At 52.9% G+C, this 16,043-nt stretch overlaps 1 protein-coding gene across 1 annotated transcript; it reads left to right on the top strand.

Annotated features, from left to right (window-relative positions):
• Positions 1 to 543: 543 nt before the first annotated feature.
• On the top strand, positions 544 to 14,160 carry LOC139250232 (sorbin and SH3 domain-containing protein 2-like; the record flags this gene model as incomplete). The annotated part of the gene is made up of 5 exons (XM_070872727.1): positions 544 to 634; positions 3,985 to 4,136; positions 4,752 to 4,815; positions 11,301 to 11,342; positions 14,058 to 14,160. Coding segments are annotated over exons 1-5 (443 nt in total), but the record flags the coding sequence as incomplete, so codon positions are not given.
• Positions 14,161 to 16,043: the final 1,883 nt, after the last annotated feature.

The following is a 16,043-nucleotide window of genomic DNA, read 5'->3' as shown; positions in this document are numbered from 1 at the left end:
CCTCTCTCTCCCCTCTCTGTCCCCTCTCTCTCTCCCCTCTCTCTCCCCCCCTCTCTCTCTCTCTCTCTCTCTCTCTCTCTCTCTCTCTTCCCTCTCTCTCTCCCCTCTCTCCCCACCTCTCTCCCACCTCTCTCTCTCTCTCTCTTCCCTCTCTCTCTCTTCCCTCTCTCTCCCCTCTCTCTCTCTCTCTCTCTCTCTCTCTCTCTCTCTCTCCCCTCTCTCTCCCCTCTCTCTCCCCCCCTCTCTCTCCCCCCCCTCTCTCTCTCTCTCTCTCTCTCTCCTCTCTCTCTCTCTCTTCCCTCTCTCTCCCCCCTCTCTTCCCTCTCTCTTCCCTCTCTCTCTCCCCTCTCTCCCCACCTCTCTCTCTCTCTCTCTCCCCTCTCTCTCTCTTCCCTCTCCCCTCTCTCTCTCTTCCCTCTCTCTCCCTCTCTCTCCTCTCTCCCCACCTCTCTCTCTCTCTCCCCACCTCTCTCTCTCTCTCTCTCTCTCTCTCCCCTCTCTGTTCCCTCTCTCTCTCTCTCCCTCTCCTCTCTCTTCCCTCAGGTTCCAGTGATGAATGGGATTGGAGAACACTGGGTGAGCTCTGCCACCCACCCTGGATACACAGATACAGCAGCTGCCCAACACACCAGGGGTAAGTGAGAATTAATACATCAAGCTCAGATCAAAGGGAGGAATTGGTGGGAAATATTAGTGTCAGTGCCCAACACTGTGCGATCGGACACTGCACCGAACCCTTCGCACTGTTTATGTTTTGTGACTGTGACAGAGGCAAACTATCCCTCCTTGTCCTCGTCGACCTGTCCGCAGCCTTTGACACAGTTGACAACTCTATCCTTCTGCAACGCCTCTCCACCATCGTCCAGCTGAGTGCTTCCATTCTTATCTATTTGATCGTAGCCAGAGAATCTCCTGCAACGGCTTCTCTTCCCACTCCCGCATCGTTACCTCTGGTGTCCCCCAAGTATCTGTTCTTGCGGTCCCTCCTATTTCTCATCTACATGCTGCCCCTTGGCGACATCATCCAGAAACACAGCGTCAGTTTCCACATGTACGCTGATGATACCCAGCTCTACCTCACCACCACTTCTCTCGACCCCTCCAGTCTCTAAATTGTCAGGCTGCTTGTCCGACATCCAGTTCTGGATGAGCAGAAATTTTCTCCAATTAAATATTGGGAAGACCGAAGCCCTTGTTTTCGGTCCCCGCCACAAACTCTGTTCTCTAGCCACTAACTCCATCCCTCTCCCCAACTCCTGTCTGAGGCTGAACCAGACTGTTTGCAACCTTGGTGTCATATTTGATCCTGAAATGAGCTTTCGACCACATATCCATAGCATAACTAAAACCGTCTATTTCCACCTCGGTAACATCGCCCGTCTCCGCTCCTGCCTCAGCTCATCTGCTGCTTTTGTTGCCTCCGGACTTGACTATTCCAACACACGCCTGGCTGGCCTCCCACATTCTACCCTACGTAAACTCGAGGTCATCCAAAACTCAGCAGCCCATGTTCGAACTCGCACCAGTCCCACTCACCCATCACCCCTGTGCTCGCTGACCTACATTGGCTCGCAGTTAAGCAATGCCTTGATTTCAAAATTCTCATCCTTGTTTACAAATTCCTCCATGGCCCTCGCCCCTCCCTATATATCTATAATCTCCTCCAGTCCCACAATCCCTCAAGATGTCTGTGCTCTTCTAATTCTGCCCTCTTGAGCATTCCTGATTGTTATCGCTCCACCATTGGTGGCCGTGCCTTCTGTTGTCTGGGCCCCAAACTCTCAAATTCTCTACCTAAACCTCTCCGCCTCTCTACCTCTCTTTCTTCGTTCATGAGAGGAAGCTTGCAGGGAACATAAAAACTGACTGAAAAAGCTTCTATAGATATGTGAAGAGAAAAAGATTAGTGAAGACAAATGTAGGTCCCTTGCAGTCGGACTCAGGTGAATTTATAATGGAGAACAAAGAAATGGCAGACCAATTGAGCAAATACTTTTGTTCTGTCTTCACGAAGGAAGACACAAATAACCTTTCAGAAATACTAGGGGACCGAGGTTCTAGTGAGGAGGAACTGAAGGATATCCTTATTGGGCGGGAAATTGTGTTAGGGAAATTGATGGGATTGAAGGCTGATAAATCCCCAGGGCCTGATAGTCTGCATCCCAGAGTACTTAAGGAAGTGGTCCTAGAAATAGTGGATGCATTGGTGGTCATTTTCCAACATTCTATTGACTCTGGATTAGTTCCTATGGACTGGAGGGTAGCTAATGTAATACACTTTTTAAAAAAGGAGGGAGAGAGAAAACAGAGAATTATAGACCGGTTAGCCTGACATCGGTGGTGGGGAAAATGTTGGAATTAATTATTAAAGATGTAATAGCGCATTTGGAAAGCAGTGACAGGATCGGTCCAAGTCAGCATGGATTTATGAAAGGGAAATCATGTTTGACAAATCTTTTAGAATTTTTTGAGAATGTAACTAGTAGAGTGGACAAGGGGGAGCCAGTGGATGTGGTGTATTTTGACTTTCAAAAGGCTTTTGACAAGGTCCCACACAAGAGATTAGTGTGCAAAATTAAAGCACATGGTATTAGGGGTAATGTACTGATGTGGATAGAGAACTGGTTGGCAGACAAGAAGCAAATAGTAGGAATAAACAGGTCCTTTTCAGAATGGCAGGCAATGACTAGTGGGGTACCGCAAGGTTCAGTGCTGGGACCCCAGCTATTTACAATATACATTAATGATTTAGACAAAGGAATTGAGTGTAATATCTCCAAGTTTGCAGATGACACTAAGCTGGGTGGCAGTATGAGCTGTGAGGAGGATGGTAAGAGGCTGCAGGGTGACTTGGACAGGTTAGGTGAGTGGGCAAATACATGGCAGATGCGATATAATGTGGATAAATGTGAGGTTATCTACTTTGGTGGTAAAAACAGGAAGGCAGATTATTATCTGAATGGTGACAGATTAGTAAAAGGGGAGGTGCAACGAGACCTGGGTGTCATGGTACATCAGTCATTGAAAGTTGGCATATAGGTACAGCAGGCGGTGAAGAAGGCAAATGGCATGTTGGCCTTCATAGTGAGAGGATTTGAGTATAGGAGCAGGGAGGTGTTGCTACAGTTGTACAGGGACTTGGTGAGGCCTCACCTGGAATATTGTGTACAGTTTTGGTCTTCTAATCTGAGGAAGGGCATTCTTGCTATTGAGGGAGTGCAGCGAAGGTTCACCAGACTGATTCCCGGGATGGCAGGACTGACATATGAAGAAAGACTGGATCGACTAGGCTTATATTCACTGGAATTTAGAAGAATGAGAGGGGATCTCGTAGAAACATGTAAAATTCTGATGGGATTGGACAGGTTAGATGCAGGAAGAATGTTCCTGATGTTGGGGAAGTCCAGAACCGGGGTCACAGTCTAAGGATAAGGGGTATGCCATTTAGGATCGAGATGAGGAGAAACTTCTTCACTCAGAGAATTGTGAACCTGTGGAATTCTCTACCACAGAAAGTTGTTGAGGCCAATTCGTTAGATATATTCAAAAGGGAGTTAGATGTGGCCCTTACGGCTAAAGGGATCAAGGTGGTATGGAGAGAAAGCAGGAGTGGGGTACTGAGGGAATGATCAGCCATGATCTTATCGAATGGTGGTGCAGGCTCGAAGGGCCGAAGGGCCTACTCCTGCACCTATTTTCTATGTTTCTAAGGCACTCCTTAAAACCTGCCTCTTTGACCAAGCTTTTGGTCACCTGAGCTGATTTCTCCTTATGCGGCTTGGTGTCAAATCTCATAATACTCCTGTGAAACACCTTGGGACGTATAACTATGTTAAAGTCGCTCTACAAATACAAGTTGTTATTATTGTATAGAAGGAGCTTTACTCTGTATCTAACCCCCTGTACCTGCCCTGGGAGTGTTTGATGGGACAGTGTAGAGGGAGCTTTACTCTGTTTATGAACAGGTTGTCTTGTCCCTGTAAGGTACTGTACTCAATGGTTACTACCCAAGCTCTATGGCGGTGGATCCTGGAACAGCTGTGGATGAAATCCGGATGACCCGGGAAAGGGTGTGGGTGAAGTACGACGGTGCTGGTCCAATCGATGAGGCTGGAATGCCCATTGCCTCGAGGCCGGTAAGTGAAGAGAAGGAGACAGATGGTGACAGACTCACTGTGGCTCTGTGCTCTGTGAGGCCGATCAAAGGGTAACTTTAATCCTACGATCCGTCGACGGAACGCTATTCTGGGACATTTAGACACAATCTATCCACAGAGCACTGAACACCACTCTCCCAGACTCGTCCCATTCCCGGACTCGGGATTACTGCCTGATCCCATTCCCGGACTTGGGATTTTTTCCACTGCCAGTAAAGGTCCCCGTTGAGGACCACAGGGAGACTCCGATGGGAGCGGACCGCTGCTGTCCACATGAGGCTCTCCCATATTGTCTGGGAAGGTTTTTGTGGAAACAATCCTAAAACTACTTGTATCTGCAATGGATTTGGAGCGGCGTTCCTTGGTGAGCTTTGAGCAGTGACGCCGAGTGAAAGGAGAATGTGTTCGGGCCCAGAGCAGGTGTTGTGAATGAGGGCTGTTCCTTTCCAGAGGGAGCTGGGGAGGGAGCCCGGGTCTTAGCCAATGGCCGACACCGTGACAGGCCCTGAATGAGCGCGTGATTGGTTGGCTGCTTGAGGGACTGGGCTCTTTTTCCAATCTCTCGCTCTCTGACTCTCTCTGTGTTTTGTACAGAGTGTGAACAAACCAAGGGACTGGTACCGCAGGATGTTCAGACACATTCATAGCAGACCCACAGGTAACTACTCACCATTGCCCCATGGACCTGTGAAAGCCAGGGGAGGAGTGGGGGAGGGCGAGGAGGGGGGGAATGGGGGAGGGGAGGAATGAGGAGGGAGGAATGGGGGAGGGGAGGAATGGAGGAGGGGGGAATGTGGGAGGGGAGGAATGGAGGAGGGCGGGGATTGGGGGAGGGGGGAATGGGGGAGGGGGAAGGGGGAATGGGGGAGCGGGGAAATGGGAGAGCGGGGAATGGGGAGGGGGAAACATAGAAACATAGAAAATAGGTGCAGGAACAGGCCGTTCGGCCCTTCGAGCCTGCACCACCACTCAATAAGATCATGGCTGATCATTCCCTCAGTACCCCTTTCCTGCTTTGTCTCCATACCCCTTGATCCCTTTAGCCATAAGGGCCATATCTAACTCCCTCTTGAATATATCCAATGAACTGGCATCAACAACTCTCTGCGGTAGGGAATTCCACAGGTTTACAACTCTCTGAGTGAAGAAGTTTCTCCTCATCTCAGTCCTAAATGGCCTACCTCTTATCCTAAGACTGTGTCCCCAGGTTCTGGACTTTCCCAACATCGGGAACATTCTTCTCGCATCTAACCTGTCCAATCCCGTCAGAATGTTTCTATGAGATCCCCTCTCATTCTTCTGAACTCCAGTGTATAAAGGCCCAGTTGATCCAGTCTCTCCTCATATGTCAGTCCAGCCATCCCAGGAATCAGTCTGGTGAACCTTCGCTGCACTCCCTCAATAGCAAGAACATCCTTCCTCAGATTAGGAGACGAAAACTGAACACAATATTCCAGGTGAGACCTCACTAAGGCCCTGTACAACTGCAATAAGACCTCCCTGCTCCTATACTCAAATCCCCTAGCGATGAAGGCCAACATGCCATTTGCCTTCTTCACCGCCTGCATGCCAACTTTCAATGACTGATGAACCATGACACCCAGGTCTCGTTGCACCTCCCCTTTTCCTAATCTGCCGCCATTTAGATAATATTCTGCCTTCGTGTTATTGCCTCAATTGGATAACCTCACATTTATCCACATTATACTGCATCTGCCATGCATTTGCCCACTCACCTAACCTGTCTAAGTCACCCTGCAGCCTCTCAGCGTCCTCCTCACAGCTCACACCATCACCCAGTTTAGTGTCATCTGCAAACATGGAGATATTACACTCAATTCCTTCATCCAAATCATTAATGTATATTGTAAATAGCTGAGGTTCCAGCACTGAGCCCTGCGGCACTCCACTAGTTACTGCCCCCCATTCCGAAAAGGACCCGTTTATCCCGACTCTCTGCTTCCTGTCTGCCAATCAGTTCTCTAGCCACGTCAGAACATTACCCCCAATACAATGTGCTTTGATTTTGCACACGAATCTCTTATGTGGGACCTTGTCAAAGGCCTTTTGAAAGTCCAAATACACCACATCCACTGGTTCTCCCTTATCCACTCTACCAGTTACATCCTCAAAAAATTCCAGAAGATTTGTCAAGCATGATTTCCCTTTCATAAATCCATGCTGACTTGGACCGATCCTGTCACTGCTTTCCAAATGCGCTGCTATTTCATCCTTAATAATTAATTCCAACATTTTCCCCACCACCGATGTCAGGCTAACCGGTCTATAATTACCTGTTTTCTCCCTCCCTCCTTTTTTAAAAAGTGGTGTTACATTAGCTACACTCCAATCCATAGGAACTGATCCAGAGTCGATAGATTGTTGGAAAATGATCACCAATGCATCCACTATTTCAAGGGCCACTTCCTTAAGTACTCTGGGATGCAGACAATCAGGCCCCTGGGATTTATCGGCCTTCAATCCTATTAATTTCCCCAACACAATTTCCCGCCTAATAAGGATATCCTTCAGTTCCTCCTTCTCACTAGACCCTCGGTCCCCTAGTACATTCGCAAGGTTTTTTGTGTCTTCCTTTGTGAAGACTGAACCAAAGTATTTGTTTAATTGGTCTGCCATTTCTTTGTTCCCCATTATAAATTCACCTGATTCTGACTGCAAGGGACCTACGTTTGTCTTCACTAATCTTTTTCTCTTCACATATCTATAGAAGCTTTTGCAGCCAGTTTTTATGTTCCCAGCAAGCTTCCTCTCGTATTCTATTTTCCCCCTCTTAATTAAACTCTTAGTCCTCCTCTGCTGAATTCTAAATTTCTCCCAGTCCTCAGGTTTGCTGCTTTTTCTGGCCAATTTATATGCCTCTTCCTTGGATCTAACACTATCCTTAATTTCCCTTGTTAGCCATGGTTGAGCCACCTTACCCGTTTTATTTTTACTCCGGACAGGGATGTACAATTGTGATCTATAAATGTTTGCCATTGCCTATCCACAGTCAACCCTTTAAGTATCCTTTGCCAGTCTATTCTAGCCAATTCACGCCTCATGCCATCGAAGTTACCTTTCCTTAAGTTCAGGACCCTAGTTTCTGAATTAACTGTGTCACTCTCCACCTTAATAAAGAATTCTACCATATTATGGTCACTCTTCCCCAAGGGGCCTCGCACAACAAGATTGCGAATTAGTCCCTTCTCATTACACATCACCCAGTCTAGGATGGCCAGCTCTCTAGTTGGTTCCTCGACATATTGGTCAAGAAAACCATCCCTAATACACTCCAGGAAATCCTCCTCCACCGCATTGCTACCAGTTTGGTTAGCCCAATCTATATGTAAATTAAAGTCGCCCATGATAACTGCTGTACCTTTATTGCACACATCCCTTATTTCTTGTTTGATCCTATTCCCAACCTCACTACTACTGTTTGGTGGTCTGTACACAACTCCCACTAGCGTTTCCTGCCCTTTGGTATTCCATAGCTCCACCCATACTGATTCCACATCATCCAGGCTAATGTCCTTTCTTACTATTGCATTAATTTCCTCTTTAACCAGCAACGCCACCCCACCTCCTTTTCCTTTCTGTCTATCCTTCCTAAATGTTGAATACCCCTGGATGTTGAGTTCCCAGCTTTGGTCACCCTGGAGCCATGTCTCCGTGATGCCAGTTACATCATATCCATAACCACTATCTGTGCAGTTAATTCGTCTACCTTATTCTGAATACTCCTCGCATTGAGGCACAGAACCTTCAGGCTTGTCATTTTAACACACCTTGCCCCTTTCGAATTTTGCTGTAATGTGGCCTTTTTTGTTTTTTGCTTTGGGTTTCTCTGCCCTCCACTTTTACTATTCTCCTTTCTATCTTTTGCAATCTGTCTCCCTTTTATTTCCCTCCCTGCATAGGTTCCCATCCCCCTGCCATATTAGTTTAACTCCTCCCCAACAGCACTAGCAAACACTCCCAGGTGCAGACCGTCCGGTTTGTACTGGTCCCACCTCCCCCAGAACCGGTTCCAATGCCCCAGGAATTTGAATCCCTCCCTTGTGCACCACTCCTCAAGCCATGTATTCACGGGGAGGAGTAGGAGAGGGTGGGGAGGAGGGAATGGGGGAGGGAGAGGACTGGGGGAGGGGAGGAGTGGGGGAGGGGGGAATGGGGGAGGGGGGGATGAGAGGAGTGGGGGAGGGGGTGAAGGGGGAATGGGGATTGGGGGAGTGGGGGAGGGGGGAGCGGGGTGAAAGACTTGCATCTTTCTAGCACCTTTCACAACATCCCTAAGCGTTTGCAGCGTCTACAGTCACTGTTGTAATGTGGGAAGCGCGGCATCCAATTTATGCACAGCAAGCTCCCACACACAGCAATGTGATAATGACCATATAGTCTGTTTTAGTGATGTTGGTTGAGGGATAAATATTGGCTCCAGGACACCGGGGAGAACTTTGAAACAGTGCTTTGGGATCTTTTACATCCACGCGAGAGAGCAGACGTGGCCTTGGTTTAATGGTTCATCTTAAAGTCGGCACCTCTGACAGTGCGGCGCTCCTTCAGTACTGCCCCTCCGACAGTGTGGCGCTCCTTCAGTACTGCCCCTCCGACAGTGCGGTGCTCCCTCAGTACTGCCCTTCCGACAGTGCGGTGCTCCCTCAGTACTGCCCCTCCGACAGTGCAGCACTCCCTCAGTACTGCCCCTCCGACAGTGCGGTGCTCCCTCAGTAATTCCCTTCCGACAGTGTGGCACTCCCTCAGTACTGCCCCTCCGACAGTGCAGCACTCCCTCAGTACTGCCCCTCCGACAGTGCAGCGCTCCCTCAGTACTGCCCCTCCGACAGTGCAGTACTCCCTCAGTACTACACTGGGAATGTCAGCTTAGATTATGGGCTCGTTCCTGGAGTGGGACCCGAACCCACGACATTCTGACTCAGAGGCGAGAGTGCTGCCCACTGAGCCACAGCTGACACGAAGTTGGGTGGCAGTGTGAGCTGCGAGGAGGATGCTATGAGGCTGCAGAGTGACTTGGATAGGTTAGGTTAGTGGGCAAATGCATGGCAGATGAAGTATAATTTGGATAAATGTGAGGTTATCCACTTTGGTGGTAAAAACAGAGAGGCAGACTATTACCTGAATGGTGACAGATTAGGAAAAGGGGAGGTTCAACGAGACCTGGGTGTCATGGTACATCAGTCATTGAAGGTTGGCATGCAGGTACAGCAGGTGGTTAAGAAAGCAAATGGCATGTTGGCCTTCATAGCGAGGGGATTTGAGTACAGGGACAGGGAGGTGTCATTACAGTTGTGCAGGGCCTTGGTGAGGCCACACCTGGAGTATTGTGTACAGTTTTGGTCTCCTAACTTGAGGAAGGACATTCTTGCCATTGAGGGAGTGCAGCGAAGGTTCACCAGACTGATTCCCGGGATGGCGGAACTGACATATCAAGAAAGACTAGATCAACTGGGCTTGTATTCACTGGAGTTCAGAAGAATGAGAGGGGATCTCATAGAAACGTTTAAAATTCTGCCAAGTTTAGACAGGTTAGATGCTGGAAAAATGTTCCCAATGTTGGGGAAGTCCAGAACCAGGGGTCACAGTCTAAGGATAAGGGGTAAGCCATTTAGGACCGAGATGAGGAGAAACTTCTTCACCCAGAGAGTGGTGAACCTGCGGAATTCTCTACCACAGAAAGTTGTTGAGGCCAATTCACTAAATATATTCAAAAAGGAGTTAGATGTAGTCCTTACTACTAGGGGGATCAAGGGGTACGGCGAGAAAGCAGGAATGGGGTACTGAAGTTGTATGTTCAGCCATGAACTCATTGAATGGCGGTGCAGGCTCGAAGGGCCGAATGGCCTACTCCTGCACCTATTTTCTATGTTTCTATGACACTGACAAACACACACTGACACTGGGAACTCTAAAAATCTAAAGACTTTTACCGTAGGCACCGAGCTCAGACCCTGGGCCCTGTTGGCTGGTTGGTTAGAGAGATTCTTACATTGAACATTGAGTGACAATTCGGAGGAAGGGACTTTTCCTTTAAATGAATATTCTGTTCGCCGCACATATTATTTATTTATCAGGAGTCGTGGCGTTTAAGAGTTGTTTGTGATAATTCACGTCAGTGATTGAATGCTTGATTGCCCACAAGTTCGTCAGCTAAGGCCGGCTGTGAACTTTGACCCAGCAACCTGGCTCGAACCTTCCTGAGCTGCTGTGGCCCTGACCCTCTCTCCCGCTGACCAGACCCGCTCTCGCTGGGGAGGGGCCGTGATCCTGAAAGACAAAGTGGCATTTTGGATCCAAAATTGGCTAAGAGGCAGGAAGCAAAGGCTGATGGTTGATGGGTATTCCTGTGACTGGAAGGCTGTTTCCATAGGGTTCCGCAGGGCTCAGTGCTGGGGCCCTTGCTTTTCGTGGTGTATAATCTATGATTTGGACTTAAATGTCGGGGACGTGATAGAGAAATTTGCAGACGATCCAAAAATTGGCCGTGCGGCTGACAGTGAGGAGGAAAGCTGCGGACTGCAGGAAGATATCAATGGACTGGTCAGGTGGGCAGAACAGTGGCAAATGGAATTCAATCCGGAAACATGTGAGGGAAGTCATCTGGGGAGGGGCAACAAGGCAAGGGAATACACATTAAATGGGAGGATACTGAGAGATGTGGAGGAACAGAGGGACTATGGAGTAAATGCCGGGGGAGGGGATTCCTAGGGACGGGGAGGGGGTTGCGGGGGTTGCGGGGGAGGGGGTTGCGGGGGAGGGGATTTCGGGGGTTGCGGGGAGGGGGTTGCAGGGGGTTGTGGGGGGGATTTCGGGGAGGGGGTTGCAGGGGAGGGGATTTCGGGGGAGGGGGTTGTGGGGGGGTTGCGGGGGGGATTTCGGGGGAGGGGATTTCGGGGGAGGGGGTTGTGGGGGGGGTTGCGGGGAGGCGTTTGCGGGGCGGGGAGGTTGCGGGGAGGCGATTTCGGGGGAGGGGTTGCGGGCGGGTTGCGGGTGAGGTGGTTGCGGGGGAGGGATTTTGGGGAGGGGGAGGGGGTTGCGGGTGAGGGGCAGCAGTTGCTGTGAAGCACTTTGGAACGTCGTGTTTCACAATAAATATAAGATGCTCTGTTGAATGTTATATTGCAGACGATGAGTTTGAAGCCGCTGATGTCACACGCCCATTGCACAGTAAGTTTCAGTTAAACTTTATAATTGCTAGCTCCTCCCACAGGACAAAGATCAGTTGCTCATACAGTGGCCCAATGCCAGCTTTTCAGCCTGAGATCCAGAGAATGTTGTTAGGCCGGGATGGGAAACAGAGCCAGCAACATGGAGTTGAGGTACAGATCAGCTATGGTCTGACTGAATGGGCCTCCTCCTGTTCCTGTGTAACAGGCTCGAGGGGCTGAATGGCCTCCTCCTGTTCTGTGTAACAGGCTCGAGGGGCTGAATGGCCTCCTCCTGTTCTGTGTAACAGGCTCGAGGGGCTGAATGGCCTCCTCCTGTTCCTGTGTAACAGGCTCGAGGGGCTGAATGGCCTCCTCCTGTTCTGTGTAACAGGCTCGAGGGGTTGAATGGCCTCCTCCTGCTCCTGTGTAACAGGCTCGAGGGGCTGAATGGGCCTCCTCCTGTTCCTGTGTAACAGGCTCGAGGGGCTGAATGGCCTCCTCCTGTTCCTGTGTAACAGGCTCGAGGGGCTGAATGGCCTCCTCCTGTTCTGTGTAACAGGCTCGAGGGGCTGAATGGCCTCCTCCTGTTCCTGTATTGCTACACATTGTACTTGGTGAGTTGAAATCACAAATGATTTGTTTTGGGATTTCAGTGCAGGCTTCTCGTGTTCGATATTATTTGTCCTGGGATGTAGGCGTCACTGGAAAGCCTGGCATTTATTGCCCATCCCGTGTGGGAAGAGATTTCGGGCAGAGAGAGGGTTGTGAGGCTGTGGACTTCACCCCCGGGGTGAGTGATTGAAGCAGCGACCGAGACAATGTTTAGGAACAGGTTGGACAGGTGGTGAAGGAATGGGGGTAAAGGGGTGTGGGGACAGGGCGGGTCCCTGGGATTAGGATCTGCCCGTGTGGGGGATAAACAGCATGGGCTGGATGGGCTGCTGCAGTCCGTGTGGTGAAGGTGCTCCCACAGTGCTGTTGGGGAGGGAGTTCCCGGTTCGTGACCCAGCGACGATGAAAGATCGGCCGATATATTTCCCGGGATGGTGTGTGACTGGTGACCAACCAGCAATAGTTCTCCTGGAGTACAGGCACTTTGGGGGCACAGGGGCTCCATATTACCCATGGAAGGTTGGAATCTAGTTTCCCTCAGTATTGCCCCTCCGACAGGGCGGCACTCCCTCAGTACTGCCCCTCCGACAGTGCGGCACTCCCTCAGTACTGCCCCTCCGACAGTGCGGCACTCCCTCAGTACTGCCCCTCCGACAGTGCGGCGCTCCCTCAGTACTGCCCCTCCGACAATGCGGCACTCCCTCAGTCCTGCCCCTCCAACAGTGCGTCACTCCCTCAGTACTGCCCCTCCGACAGTGCGGCACTCCCTCAGTACTGTCCCTCCGACAGTGCGGCACTCCCTCAGTACTACCCCTCCAACAGTGCGGCACTCCCTCAGTGCGGCACTCCCTCAGTACTGCCCCTCCGACAGTGCGGCGCTCCCTCAGTACTGCCCCTCCGACTATAGGAATAGGTTGATGGAATGCTGGCCATTATATCCAGAGGAGTAGAATACAGGGGGGTAGAAGTTATGCTACAGCTGTACAAAGCCCTGGTTAGCCCACACCTGGAGCACTGCGAGCAGTTCTGGGCCCCACACCTTGGGGAGGGTATATTGGCCTCGGAGGGGTTTATCAGAATGATACCCGGACGTCGAGGGTTATGTTACGAGGAGAGATTTCACAATCTCTGGTTGTATTCCGTGGAATTTAGATGGTAAAGGGGAGATCTGATCGAAGTTTCCAGGATATTACGGGGAACTGACGGGGTAGAGAGAGAAAGACACTGTTCCCCCTTGTTGGTGAGTCTAGGACCAGGGGGCAGAGACTAAACATTAGAGCCAGACCTTTCTGGAGTGAAATTAGGAAACACTTCTGCACACACAGGGCGGTGAAAGTTTGGAATCCTGTTCCATAAACGGCAATTAATGCTCATTTTAAATCTGAGATTGATAAATTTTTGTTAGCCAAAAGTATTAAACAAAGTGAGCCAAAGGCGGGTATATGGTGTTAGATCGCAGCTCAGCGTCACCTCATTGAATGGCAGGACAGGCTCGAGGGCGAAATGGCCTCCTCCTGTTCCTATGTTTGTAGAGTGGGACTTGAAGCCACGCCCTTCTGACTCAGGGGCGAGAGTGCTGCCCACTGAGGCCCAGCGGACACCTCTCCCCCTCTCCCACCCCCACAGAATGAAAGATTTCTTACCCTGGGGACTGGGTGTAGCAGCGGGTTAGATACTGGCCTTTCACCTTAGGCAAACGGTCTCCACTCCCTCCCCCACCGGCGCTGCAACAACTCGCCAAGGCTTCGGCAGCACCTCCCAAACCCGCGACCTCTACCCCCTAGAAGGACAAGGGCAGCAGGTGCATGGGAACACCGCCACCTCCACATTCCCCTCCGAGTCACACACCATCCCGACTGGGAAATATATCGGCCGTTCCTTCATCGTCGCTGGGTCAAGAGGTGATTATTTAGTGGGGAGCAACAATTGTGCTAATGTGTAGATCTCCCACGCAGGCCACTCACCGGCTTTGTGATGGGAATAGCCGCTCACTACGCGAAAACCTGAATGACCGCGCTGCCCGTTAAAGACCCCACACACCAAACAGCGACGGGCGTTTACTCTCTGAGCCTGACGCAGCTTACAATGGATTTGATCCTTATTTCGATATGTTTTCTCCCAGGTGGTTCCCACATCCCGCCCCGCCCTTTGACGGAAGTGGATCCCATCCAAGGGGGTCCGGGACCCGACCCCACCCAGCCAGATCTCAACGGCTTCACCGACTGGTAGGAGCGGTAGTAAAGCTCAACATTACTGGAGATTCAGAGCGGGAAGGGTTAATCTCCGCACCCTCCTCCCATCGCAAATCCTTTGTAAATGACACGAGCTGCCACTTTACTGAGTGCCGTGTGCCACATCCCGTGCACCATAAGGGTCTCCAGCGCGTGGAACCGCCAGACTGATCCAGGGGAGGGGCTGGGAAGGAGCGTCTAAAGGGTTAAACTCCGCACAGACCTGGAGCCTATCCCACGAGTCAGTTGGTGGGGACAGAGCAATCCTTCAACAGTACGCACCAGACCCTGGGGGCTAGACATCTAGACCCAGCAGCTCACCTGGAGCACGGCTAGACCTCCCCTCCCCTCCTCCCAACAAACTCCCCTCCCCCCCTCCCATCCCCTCCCCCCCCCCTCCCATTCACCCCCTCCTCACAACCCCTCTTCTCCCTCCCCTTCCTCACAACCCCTTCCCCCCCTCTCCCCTTCCCTCCCTCCTCACAACCCCTCCCCCTCCTCCCAACCCCTCCCCTCCCCCTCTCCCCTTCTGCGCCTCCTCACAACCCCTCCTCCCCCTCCCCTCCAATCCCCCTCTGCCTCCTTCCAACCTTCCCCTCCTCCTCCTCCTCCCAACCCCTCCCCCTCTCCTCACAACCCCTCCTCCCCTCCCATCCCCCTCTCCCCCTCCTCCCAACCCCTCACCCGCCTCCCCTCCCCCTCTCCCTCCCCTCCCCTCCCATCCTCCTCTCCCACTCCCCTTCCCATCCCCCTCTCCCTTCTCCCCTTCACCTCCCCCCACTCCCATCCCCTCTCCCTCTCCCCATCCCCCTATCCCCACCCCCTCCCCCCCCCCAACCAAACCCCCTCCCCATCACCCCTGACCAGACTTGAGGGGCTGAATGGCCTCCTGCTGATGCTGTGCGCAGGGCCGCAGTGGAGGAGGGCAAGATCCCCGGTCCACTTTAAGGAAGCGGCCCAAACTGGGGAGGGGCGAGCTGTGGGTGGGGGCGGAAGGGAGCCGGGAGGGGGTGAGGAGCCGGGGGGAGGGGGCGGAGCAGGGGGGATGGGTGGGAGAAGCCAGGGGGGAGGGGGTGGTGGAGTCGGGGTGGGGGGAGCCGGGTCGGGGGTGGGGAGGGGGAGAGCCGGGGGGGGAGGGTGTTGGGGAAGGGGGGGAGCCGGGGGAGGTGTTGGGGAGGGGTTGGGGGTGGGGAGGGGGGGTGTTGGGGAGGGGGAGAGGAGGGTGTTGGGGAGGGGGGGGAGGAGGGTGTTGGGGGGGCAGGAGGGGTGTGGGGAAGGGGGGAGCCGGGGGGGAGGGGGTGTTGGGGAGGGGGAGAGCCGAGGGGGGGGGGGTGTTGGGGAGGGGGGGAGCCGAGGGGGGGAGGGGGGGAGCTGGGGGGGGGGTGTTGGGGAGGGGGGAGCTGAGGGGGGAGGAGGGTGTTGGGGGGGAGTCGGGGGGGGAGGAGGGTGTTGGGGGGGAGTCGGGGGGGAGGAGGTTGTTGGCGGGGGGGGAGGGGGTGTTGGGGAGGGGGGGAGCCGAGGGGGGGGAGGAGAGTGTTGGGGGGGAGTCGGGAGGGGGAGTCGGGTGTTGGGGGGGGGAGGGGGGAGCTGGGGGGGGAGGGGGGTGTTGGGGAGCCGAGGGGGGGGGAGGAGGGTGTTGGGGGAGGAGGGGTGTGGGGAGGGGGGTGTTGGGGAGGGGGGTAGCCGAGGGGGGGGAGGGGGGAGCTGAGGGGGGGAGGAGGGTGTTGGGGGGGAGTCGGGGGGGGAGGAGGGTGTTGGGGAGGGGGGGAGCGGGGGGGGGGAGGAGGGTGTTGGGGAGGGGGGTAGCCGAGGGGGGGGAGGGGGGGAGCCGAGGGGGGGGAGGAGGGTGTTGGGGGGGAGTCGGGGGGGGGGAGGAG

Source organism: Pristiophorus japonicus, unplaced genomic scaffold (assembly GCF_044704955.1).
Source record: "Pristiophorus japonicus isolate sPriJap1 unplaced genomic scaffold, sPriJap1.hap1 HAP1_SCAFFOLD_3546, whole genome shotgun sequence".
NCBI classification, from domain to species: Eukaryota; Metazoa; Chordata; class Chondrichthyes; family Pristiophoridae; genus Pristiophorus; species Pristiophorus japonicus.
This window is presented reverse-complemented; position numbering and strand designations above follow the sequence as displayed.